Source organism: Brassica napus, chromosome C8 (assembly GCF_020379485.1).
Source record: "Brassica napus cultivar Da-Ae chromosome C8, Da-Ae, whole genome shotgun sequence".
Lineage (NCBI taxonomy): Eukaryota > Viridiplantae > Streptophyta > Magnoliopsida > Brassicales > Brassicaceae > Brassica > Brassica napus.
In genome coordinates, this window is record NC_063451.1 from 21,583,219 (window position 1) to 21,595,523 (window position 12,305).

General features: G+C 30.2%; 1 protein-coding gene, 1 long non-coding RNA gene and 1 other non-coding gene across 6 annotated transcripts; 1 reads left to right on the forward strand and 2 right to left on the reverse strand.

Annotated features, from left to right (window-relative positions):
* The first annotated feature begins 112 nt into the window (after nucleotides 1–112).
* LOC106404818 lies at nucleotides 113–4,341 on the forward strand. Of its 2 annotated transcripts, XR_007327865.1 has the most exons (8): nucleotides 113–1,113; nucleotides 1,210–1,477; nucleotides 1,755–1,869; nucleotides 1,944–2,068; nucleotides 2,194–2,484; nucleotides 2,562–2,725; nucleotides 2,794–2,914; nucleotides 2,983–4,341. XR_007327865.1 is itself a non-coding variant. In XM_048766580.1 (5 exons), exons 1-5 carry the CDS (start codon nucleotides 982–984, stop codon nucleotides 2,274–2,276), a joined length of 723 nt encoding a protein of 240 aa, XP_048622537.1. In that variant the 5' UTR covers nucleotides 113–981; the 3' UTR covers nucleotides 2,277–4,341. The 2 variants fall into 2 exon arrangements, 1 of the variants encoding a protein (XP_048622537.1); XM_048766580.1 differs by having other exon boundaries at nucleotides 2,194–4,341.
* A 5,524-nt stretch (nucleotides 4,342–9,865) lies between these two features.
* LOC106430625 lies at nucleotides 9,866–12,211 on the reverse strand. 3 transcript variants are annotated; one of them, XR_007327866.1, is made up of 5 exons: nucleotides 11,630–12,211; nucleotides 11,402–11,449; nucleotides 11,133–11,300; nucleotides 11,003–11,048; nucleotides 9,866–10,797 (listed from the first exon to the last, which is right to left on the reverse strand). It is a non-coding gene; the product is annotated as an uncharacterized LOC106430625 (long non-coding RNA). The 3 variants fall into 3 exon arrangements; XR_002661940.2 differs by having other exon boundaries at nucleotides 9,866–10,695; nucleotides 11,402–12,211; XR_002661941.2 differs by having other exon boundaries at nucleotides 11,402–12,211.
* On the reverse strand, nucleotides 11,958–12,029 carry TRNAC-GCA. Its single transcript has one exon. It is a non-coding gene; the product is annotated as a tRNA-Cys (tRNA).
* Nucleotides 12,212–12,305: the final 94 nt, after the last annotated feature.

Below are 12,305 nucleotides of genomic sequence, written 5' to 3' on the forward strand. Positions count from 1 at the left end.
GATTTAGTTTGCTAATGCACAAGAATGTTTCCAATGTATTTTTCAAATTTTCCAATAGAAATGGAGAATTATATAATGAAATTGAGTTTCACTTCAGCTTTATTTTTTCTAAGTTTTTAGAGGGAAAATTGAATATAACTAAAAACATGGAGTATTTTTATTTCATTTCTAGAATAATCTCATTTTTACCCTATTATATCTAACACTACTAAAAGCCCGATATCATGGCATTCTAAGGTGTCCACGTAGGACAGTTAATTAGAGCCAATCCCACAGCTTGGTTACTCCACGTCACCATCGTATTTGTGTATTTTCATTAGAGAAATACGATGTGTTTGGGTCATACAAACCAATCCGAGTTAGTGGGCTTTTTAAAATATTTTAAGCCCAGTCCATCACCAACAACTCTCCAAAGTCGTATCGTTTCTTTCCTCTCCGCCGACTGTCGTATCTTCTTCTTCTCTTGCCTTTCCCCTTCCACCTCTTTCGTTACTCTTCTCCAGATCCTTCAGATCCGTTTCACCACTATCTGATCTAATCAATCCTCTTACTGAACTTAATCAATGGATTCCTTTCACCTTCCTCTTCGTTTCTCTATTTATAAATCTCTTTTCATAGTTTATATTTCCATTAAAATCCATAAGATTCTCTCAAGTAACTATCTCGATGGAATCCAAAGGCAACTCTACAGTCTCCAGCGATCAGAAGACCAACGAGAAGACGTTCGCTTCCTCCGCGACTATGAAGCCACACGGGAAGTCTACTGCTGCCTCGGCGATTGCGGCGAAACCTAACGGCAAGAGTGATAAGAAGACCAACGAGAAGACGTTTGCTTCCTTCGCGTCTATGAAGCCACACGGGAAGTTTACTGCTGCCTCGGCGATTGCGGCGAAACCTAACGGCAAGAGTGATGTTCCATCTGACATTCCGAAGAAGCAAAAATCTGATGTTGCTCTCTCCTCCGCGCATGGCGACCGATAGATGTTCTTCAGAGATGTTTCATTCAGCCCACACGAAGCGGAGCTGAGGTTTCGTCTGATTCACTTTTGGGAGGCTCGAAATCTAAACACGAAAGAACTCATCGGACAGGAGATGCTTCTTATTGACGAAGAGGTTCTTCTAAAAATTGTTCTTTGTTAATTTCTACTGTTTTAAAATTGGTTGATTGAGATGGTATTTCTGATAATGTCAATTCCAAATGATTTATAGGGAACTGTCATCCAAGGTTTTATTACAGCAGGACGGGTTGGGATGTATAAGCTGACATCAGGTTCTGTTTATAAACTGAGTAACTTCTTCGGATCCAGAAGCAAAGTCCAGTTTCGGGTTGCTGATCATAGGGCCACCATTTCGTTCTCTTGGAACTCTGATTTGAAAGTTCTCGAGAACCATCCGGTCCCAATTCTCGAAGACAGGTTCAGGTTCCATAGGTACGAGGAGTTTCATGCCAACTGCGACCGCAGAGTTGATCTTTATGGTAAGCTTTGCTGACTTCTTTTTGGTGTTTATACTTAGATCTTTAGGTTATAATTAATCACCTCCAGTAACTACTATTTCAATGCGTTTTGTTACATATTTATGTTTTGGTTAGAATAATTAATCACCTCCAGTAACTACTATTTCAATGAGTTTTTCTTACATATTTATAGTAGATATGTGATTTGTGAACAAATGATGAGTTCCTTTTATACCCGTTTGAAATGATATTAGTTGTATAAGTCTGATATCTGGGACCTTTATATATTCTATTTCAGATTATGTTGGCCACATGAAACTGGTGAATGGGCAGACTATCACTGACCACACTGCTCTTGATGAAGTTGACATAGCAGAGAAGCGGCATCTGTGTGTTCATGTACAAACACATGAGTAAGTTTGTTTATTTTTTTTTAGACGCAATCTCTGTGTGCTATTTTTAACAAATGGTTTTTATCCTTACACAGCGGACCAGTGATGAAGCTCTATCTATGGGACAATGCTGCATCCGAGTTCTGCCAGAAGTTCATATCATATGGACGGACTCCAACCGTTCTTTTGGTCACCACAGTAAACCCTAAACATCTTGGAGGTTATCATTTTACTTAAAATATTTCAATACAATATGTGATAATATCAATGAAATAATCGTTGCAAGTCTATAGCTTTCTTCCTTTAATTTTTTTTGTTGGTAATCAATTTATTTGTTATGATCAGGAACCCTTGCTCTTGCTTCTATGGCATCATCTAGAGTGTTTATGGATACTGATGTCCAGCCTACCAAGGATTATCTTGCATGATAGGCATTTCTGTAGTCAGATCATTTTTCATACAGCTTCTGCTTTGTCATTTCATGTGACTTTCTAACATATTTTTGTGTTCCTCAATTTCCTCAGGCTGAGCTATAACTTGGACATTGCTAATAAGATTACGGCAGAGGTTGTCACTAAGCCTGAGCCAGTAACACTAGAGGAACTATACTCTTACATCAAGCAGGAGACTACTAAGGTTCAAAGTTGATCTGTTTTATCATTCATTATGACATGCTTGGGTATTTATGAAGTTTATTTTTCTCAATTTTGCAGGTTGCTTGGTTTGAGTGCACAACAACTATAGATGATATTGTCCAGAGTTCTTCTTGGTATTATATTTCTTGTGGTGGGTGTAATAGTAAGGCAATCAAAGGGCCTACTTCACTGATTTGCAACAATAAGAAGTGTGTGAAAAGGGAGGTCACAGGCGTTCCTCAGTAAGTATTTTAGACAATGTTTTATCTACTTTTTGTAAGAAATAATAACTAATCATCTTTCATTGCAGATATCTCACGAAGATTGATGTTTATGACAAGAGTGAACAAGCAGTTTTTGCCATTCTTGGTGATGTTGGTAAAGAGTTGACTGGGAAGCATGCATCCGAATTGGTTGCCAAATGTTTTGAGGTAATTTCAAGTCTGTCTATGTTGAGCCCCATATTGGTCTAACTAAAAATTAATTTATTGAATGTTAGTCAAATGAGGGATTAGGAGCTGACCATCCCGTGCCGGTACCGCAAGCTTTACTTGATACGATAGGGCACACGCACAAGTTCATTGTCAAAGTCTCAGATCATAATCTAACAGGCAAGACTCAAACCATAACTGTCACAAAGATACTTCCACCAGAAGCTCCACTTGCTATAGCACACTTGGAAGAAGGCACTACTCCAGCAGTGTCCGATGATGTTTTGAAGGGTGTAGGTGATGAATCTGGTCCTTCTACAAGCTTTGAGCATTCCGCTGGTGATAGGGTTAGAAAATCCTCTGAGAGTCTTGAATCACTTGAAGCAAAGCGTTCCAAGAGTGGCTAATAAAGCCTCAGCCTATCCTCTTATGCAGTGATTGTGTGTTGCTGCAGTTTAAGTAATGGTCTTATGTGGCTAATAAGTTTTAAGTACTGGTTTTGTTTATTAAGTTATTGTGCTTTGTTTCTTTCATATTCAAACTTTGTCTTTGCAGCATCTGAACTATCTTTGTTAAAACTTTTTTGGTTATCCTTATGTTTGCTACTCCTTTTTGTTAAACATTTTAGTATTGATGTATCTGATGCTTTATATTTTTAGGTTCGATATTTAAATTGGGTCATGTGGACTTTATTTCCTGCTCTATTTGTTCTTTGCAATACTACCCAAATGGAACCTGGTTTGCCTGATCCTGATACAAAGCATTTTATTTGAAAATGTGAGGTTAAGATTGCTAATATTTACACATTTATACACGAATATTGCCTCTTACACTTTAGGAAATTAGCTACAATTACGTGTCTGATATATTATTTATCAACACAAAATCAATCAACCTAAGTAATTCTATTAACCTTATTATTTTCAACGCCTCCCTCTGCACAAACGCTTCTCACCAATTCGCGACTGCTCACAACAGGTACTCATACAATAATATTTGGTCAGTCTCAGATTACTCAGCCTTGTGTTGATTGGTTTCACAGTAATATATGGCTTTTGATTAATTTACCATGTTCTGCTCTTAATCTATGTGGTGAAGCTTTGAGTTTCATTCGATTTTGCTCTCTTTTTAAAATATGAAAAGCTTGGTCTTGCTCTGTTTTGGTCATTCATTAACATTCTGAGATGTTTAGTTTAACCAGAGTGTAGTGATTTTGACGAAATCTTATAAAGCTCTGCTGTGTTTTTAGTGGTGGAAATTTAAAAAAAAACATAGTTAGCTTATGTTTAATCAAGCTCTCCCAAAAACTCATCATTGTTTTGCGTATGAAATAAACTTAAACAATCCATCTCTCAAAAAAAAAACCCATCATTCTTTGGATACGTCGAAAAACGTACACGTTTTCAAAGTAAACCTAATACATATACCTAATTTGTAATAGGTTGGTTGCGAGGATCGCCGACTCAACAGAATGGATAGCCCACTCTCTGACCGGCCCATAGAATATGCAGGTAAATATATAATCTTCTGCCTGTTTCACTGAGAAAAATAATAAAAATTTCAAGGGTCCAGCAATTGGTTTGTTTTTCTTTTTATGCGGTTTCAGTTTTTTTTTTGTTCAAGGCTCAAGGTAACAATATACACATTTAAACTGTATATAGAATGATATGGCAAAATATAGCAAATCGTTAGTCTACTATATGAACTATAATTTATATTTACGGTGCAAAAGAGTATATTTTCGAAAATACTTTTGTAACTATTTCTAAATTTTTAATTTTTAATTTATTAGTGTTATTTTTATTTAATAAAATTTTAAACTTCAGTCCCAATTCCCCGCCCTTATCTCTATACCCTAAGGTTTGTATTAGTTAGCAATAAAGGTATAAATGTATATTTACCTCTTTAATGAAACATTTTGGTCATTATTTTACCTCTTTGATCTTCCTGAAACATATATACATATCTATGACAACAACCAACGAAAATGTAAATAAGAAAATTAATCATAATTTTAATATATTTAAAATAAAAAATATTATTGTTGAATTCAGAGAAATATATGATAAAAATAAAATAAAAATAAGTATTTTTTTATATTTTTAGATTATGTGTTTGCTAATTCGAACTTTCTAAAAAAAAATTTCCAAATTTGTTTTTACTAATTTTTTTTCCAAATTTTCTGTTCGAAATTCGAAAATACTTTTTGAAACTTTTTTAAAAAAATTTATTTTCAATTTATTAATATTATTTTTATTAGTAACATTTTAAACTTCAATACCAATATTATAGCATATCTAAAATCACATTTCTAATTAGAGTAGGGGTAATTCTCCTAATAGATCATTCTCAAGTTTTAGTCACAAAAATAAACCACATGAATGTAAATGACCAAAATGTTTCATTTAATAAGTAAAAAGATCCTAATACCAAATTACAGTGTCTGACTCCAAATTACCCAAATTAATATAATAATATATTAAATTAATTTTTTTAAAAAAATTTAGTAAAGTCTCAAGCATATGAATATTTTTTTTTTTAAATTAAATTTTAGTATTGAATTAATAATTTATTTTTCCTTTGTTGATATGTAGAGGTATTTGTTGTTAAATTTTATTTTAAACATGTTATATCTCTTAAGATATGCAGTTACAATGTGATTATTTTAAAACAAATATTTATATAATTAAGATATAATTATATTTTTTCTTATATTATTATTTGTCTTATATATAGGGTTAACTAACTATTTTTTTAGAAACAAAAAAACTCAATATAATAATTTTAATTTTTTATTAAAAAGAAAAATTAATTTGTTTCTAATCTCAAGATCATATCTGTAAAATACTATTTATATATTTTTTGCTGTAACTATAAAATATTATAGACAAGTACATATATGCATGGTACACTTATTTTTCTGAGTTAATTTTGAAAATATATCCATGTGTGTAATAGTAATAGTTGGAATACATGTATCTTATTATAATTTATAGTTTCTTTTGTAATTTATAGTGACATCTCACATGCAACACATTCCTCAACAAATTCACCAACTTCAAGAAGGGATTTCAGTGCGTCCTATCACGGTATGTATAAGAAGTGTTTGGGACATCAGAAAACACCAAACAAATAATACTCAAATTTGCATCGGCTTCATGTGCTACGACCACCACGTAAGCCTTTAATTAAATTTAGCATATACATATATATGTATTTCCCAATCCAACATATTTGATTTAAACTACTCACTATTTACTTCAATGGCTCGGCACAACAAAATTTGTTCACTTTCAGGGACAACTATTAGAAGGTCGGCTCACCGGAAACATTCAGCCAAATGACCCAGAAAATATGGCCGAGGGAGACATATATGAGTTTTCAGGGTTTTCTGTCATACATAATTCACGACATCGAAAACTCACCCAACTGCCGTATTACATTCAGATTGACTAAAAGACAATAGCTTCGAAAGTTCTAGACATCGGTCCAATATTTCCAGTTCACACTTTCTCTCCTCGGAATTACAAAAATCTATTGCACTTAGTCACTACACCCACCTACTTACAAGGTAAGTAAGTCATCCCAATATTAATTAAACAAACATGGATTTTTATTCTAACTCAAAATCAATGTGCAGATGTTGTCGGGTAGATACTCATAATACAAAAAACAAATCCGTACTACCCAGAAATCAATACTGATGCCACGATTGGTTTACGGCTAAACATGTAAGTCTAACACAATAGCTAAAAACGAAATCATAATCCTCTTCATACATAAACTTCTATCTCAGGTCGACAATGGTCAAACTCATATTGTACGACAAGCAAGCAACAGATTTTAGCATCTTACAAAGCAAGAAGAATATGAAATTTAAAGTTGTCATCATCACAAGCATAATTCCTAAACTTTTCCAAGGTACATAATTTTTTTAAACACATCAAGAAATAATACATATCTAAATATATTTTTTTATCAACAGAATAATAATATCTAATATTTTCCAGGCAAATTACTACTCAGTTCATCACCAACAACAAATTTCTACTTCAACAAATCAATTGATTACATAAAGCATTTCAAATGGCGAATAAGAGATCATTCAAAAGCATGCAACAAATAATGACTTTAGTTCATGCATCATTTGGATTATTATTCTCTTTCCCACACAACTTGATACCTAGATTTGTTTACGTTTTAAACAATTTTATCTTTTTTTTTTTGAGCAAATCTATACTTCTCTATAAAATCTAAAACTCAACTTATGTCTTACAAACTTTGCTAAGCAATTTAGATATATAGAGACAAAATTTAAAAAGACATAATCCGCGCGTAGCGCGGACAAAGCATCTAGTAGTACTATAAAACTAACTGGAGACAAAACAAATTTCACTCTAAATGATATTTTAGAGAATTTTATTTTAGAGTGGGATATAAATTAAGTTGAAGATGTTTAGAATATAGAGGCTGTCTTAAATGATGACCAGTCCATTTACACTTTGTAGTTGTAATGTACTCTTTGGATTTGGTGTCCTCCTTTAACTCAGTTCCTTTTTTTTTAAATTAATGCATTTTTATTTATTTTGGGTTTTTCACATAACTTTAGGTGTTATTGGTTTATATATTTTGATTGATTTAGAAATCTATATAGTATTTATAAATCCAAGTAAAATATGCAAATCCAGAGGTTTTCCCTCAGATTTGAGTCTTAGTGTTTTGAATTTAATAATTAGGCATTTACTATATTACTAGGATAAGATTCGCGCCTTGCGCGGAATTAAGTTATTATTTTTATTATATTTTGGAGAATGAAACAATAGTTTGGCTTCATTTGGATTAGGGGTGTTCAATCCAGATATCAGATTGGTTTCGGTTCGGTTCGGTTTTTTCGGTATTTTGGTTAGTAAAATATAACTACTATTCTAAATTCATATTTACTTTGACTTTAATCTTTCACATACTTTTAAAAGATTTCAACTGGACAACTAAATTGATCAGCCAATCTTGTTGCTTTAAATCATTAGTATTTATATATATATATATATATATATATTATTTAGTTTGAATATTTATTAAATAAAAAATCATATGCGTTATATTTTATGATCATTTGTAACTTACTATAACAAAAAAATAATCTATTGATCACAAAATTTTCAGAGTGAGAATCTTCAAATTTCTAATAATATATAGACGTTTTGAAAAATTCAAAATATAACATATAAGAAAAAATATAAATGTTTTTATTATATATTTAATGTGATTTTTAATATCTTTTAATAATATAAAATTTTAAAAAAGAACTAAGATACCAAAATTGTTATCAAATATTTATTATTCATAATAATTAATTTTCATATATACGTTAATCATATTAGGTAATTTCGTAGCTTCTAATTAAGAAAAGTGCAAAAACAAAATTTGGTAGATTATTTATCAATTCGAATATTCGATAGTTAGTTTAATAAAAAATATAATGTAAGTTAAGATGGACCAACCTATTTTTTTTAAAATAGTATATTTTATATAGTCATTTATTAAATGAGAATTTATAATCATACAGTTCTATGATCATTCATATTGTTTTATAACTGAATATTTAAATCAACGATAACAAAATTTTCAATGTGAAATCCTTAATAAGTTTATAATATATAAATATTTTTGAAAATTCATTGAAAGTTTTAATATTAAAATATTTATGTGATCTTATGGTATATAGTTTAATCTATATATATATATGTGTTTTATTATTAAATAATATTTTTTACTCATATGGTTTTAAATCATGTGTATCTTCTTATAATATTAAATAAAAGTTCATATTAATACAATTTTATGATCATTTGTAACTTATTATGACAAAAAAATAATCTATTGATCACAAAATTTTAAGAGTGGGGATCTTCAAATTTCTAAATTTATAGACGTTCTGAAAAATTCAAAATATAACATATAAAAAAAATATAATTTTTTTATTATATATTAATGTGATTTTTAATATCTTTTAATAATATAAAATTTTTAAAAAGAACTAAGATACAAAAATTGTTATCAAATATTTATTATTCATAATAATTAATTTTCACATATATGTTAATCATATTAGGTAATTTCGTAGCTTTTATTTAAGGAAAGTGCAAAACATTTTTTGGTACATTATTTATCAATTCGATAGTTAGTTTAATAAAAAGTGTAATATAAGTTAAGATGGACCAACCTATTTTTCTAAGAATAGTATATTTTATATAGTTATTTATTAAATAAGAATTTATAATCATACGGTTCTATGATCATTCATATCATTTTATAACAAAATATTTAAATCATCGATAACAAAATTTTCAATCTGAAATCTTTAATAAGTTTATAATTTATAAATGTTCTTAAAAATTCATTGAAAGTTTTAATATTAAAATATTTATGTAATCTTATGGTATATAGTGTTTAATATATATATATATATATATTTATTTTATTATTAAATGATATTTTTTACTCATATGGTTTTAAAATCATGTGTATCTTCTTATAATAAAAATGTTAAACCATTGATCATTAATTTTTAACATAATAATTTTAATAGTTTTAGTCATTTATTGTCGTTTTAAAAATTCAAAATATAACATATACGAAAAAATCTAAATTTTACTTTTATAGCTAATTTGATTGTTTAATTTATTTTAATAATATAAAATTAAACGAAAAATGATGGAGGAGATATAAATTGTTATCAAATCTTTATTATTAAAATCATTAATTGTCATATATATATTAGTCATTTATGGTAATTCCGTAGGTTTTATTTAAGGAAAGAAAATAGCATATCATATCATTATATCATATAGTTTGACCAACTTATGTATCTAACAACATATAAAAATCGAATGTGGACCTACTTATTTTTCAATTGAATGTAATTGATTATCTAATTGAGTGCCACCTATGCATTGGAGCCTATTTTAATTAATACAAAATTGAGGTTACATCTTTTCAAATGTTTCTCAATTAATATATAGGGGATACGATTCTCCTATATGGTAACAGAATTTCGAATATCATTAATTTTGTTTCCATAATATTAAGCATATAAGATTTCTAAACCTTCAAAATCCGATTAGATCAGATCATCTTTTATATAAATACATCATTTCAAGCATAAATAATAACATCTCCTTTGTATTTTTAACTAAAAAATCCATTCAAATCCATTATAAAATCAAATATATTAGTAAATCCGTACGATTGAATCACACTTGATTTGATAAAGAATTTATGAATCATTAAACCAATAACACATGATTTTAATACAGATTTAAAAATCATAGAACCAATAACAATAGATTTAGTTTGAGTTTTCGAATATTAAAATACAACAATCAAACCCCCAGATTTTGGATTGACTGTGTTTTGGAAAATCCAAAATAAACATGGTTTGTACTTTGACGTGTCAGAATTTTTTTTTTTTTTTTTTGATCAAGTATATGCTTCATCAGATCTTAAATACAATCACTACTGAAAATGACATCATTTTATTTTGACCATTATGTCCTTCTCTTGCCTCGTCATTTTAAGAAAAATGATGTATTTAGAGAAATGTGTATATACTATATAGATTCCAAATTAATTGACAACCTGAAATTACTAATTTTTAATGCTACACCAAATAAAAGTACATAGACCCACTGGAATGTAAAACTAATATTGGCACCCAACATATATTTAGCTGAGCAATACAAAACATCCTTTTTACCAAAACGAACATCCAAATTGGTTTCCTGTAAATGAAAAAGTGTAACTTTCAACATTTGATTTTCGCAGTAACCAACTTTGGTTATGTATGAAAGTAACCGAACCCACTCGACCGTGCTATATCCACTCTTCTCCCATACATGTCACGAAATTATTCGAATTCACCGGTTAATTCAAAGAACCAAAGATTAAAAAAAAGTGATCTGTTTTGGGATAATCAATGACAAAGCACAAAACTTTTTTTTGTCTATGCTAGCGACTAAAGTGGATGACCTTATTGGACCACCAAGCAGCTAAAAAGCAGTGTTTAAAAGTCTAAAGCCATGCTCGTACCTTAAGAAACCATACACGTTGAATCAGACGCTGTGAACATTGGTACCTGAAAACAGAAAAGATTTTTAGACAACTGAAGAGTGATAGTAAAGTAAATTTTAGCGTGTTGATCGTATGATTTAAATGTGACCTGAAATTTCATTTGGATCGGTGGTCTTCATCTAACAGCTACGAACCGTGATATTTACAGATTTACTTACATGCGTGTACGTCTAGGTTCTTTGATTGGAGAAGTCAGCACACTTGACCAAAACCTTCCCCGTCATATATCACACCAAAGAACATCATTGCCTTGAGTCTAAAAGTGTGCAAGAACAAATCAATTTAAGAACAAAAAATAGCCAGAGTAAACAGCAAGTCAAAAAGAAATAGCATAACGTTGAGAAAGATACTGCTTACCTTTAGACCACAGGAGAAAGCTTATACTTTCAAAAATTCCAGAAACACCTACATTAGTAAAAATGCAAAGTCAGCACTGCTACATGTCCTAGTAATGTATTAGACAAACAAAGTAGATCTTGGGGTTTGTTTTGCATCTATTAAACTTTGTAATTTTTTTTTGTAACACAAACAACACACGAGAAATCTGAAATTTTGGAGCATCTGTGCTGGAGAGATCCCATCAACCTTGAGCACATGAATTTAGCTCAAGATGAGCAAGCCGATAGAAGACACTGAACAAGTGAACTAACAAATAAAGGTAGCCGGTAGTAAGTAAGAGTTTTCAGAAACATATGGGTAATTCAGTGAGTGATGTCAGCATGTGCCTCAGCCATACTCTCAATTCTACAGGAGTCGTGTTAGTTGGTGGTATTTATGTGGAAACATGTGGGTAATTCAGTGAGTGATGTCAACATGTGCCTCAGCCATACTCTCAATTCTACAGGAGTCGTGTTAGTTGGTGGTATTTATGTGGAAACTAAAACGAAATTATTTTAGAATTAATGATAAAAGTAGGGCCAAACCGGGTTCGAACCGGTGACCTATTGATCTGCAGTCAATTGCTCTACCACTGAGCTATGGACCCAATTTAACTATACTTTACACGATAAGTATATTAACAACTAATTACCAAGGGGAACAATATTATTGTAAATTTTCTAAAATGAAATGTAAAGAATATAGAAATATCAGTGAAACACTCAATATAATGAAAGAAACAAATTAAATATAAGATTACGACAATTGTAACCTACCAACATTTTAGACTCCTACTCCCCCCCCCCCACACTTATTCATAATTTTTTTTTTTCACTTATTCATATTTTCATCTACAAAATGTAGCAACCAAACCTCCAAGCTT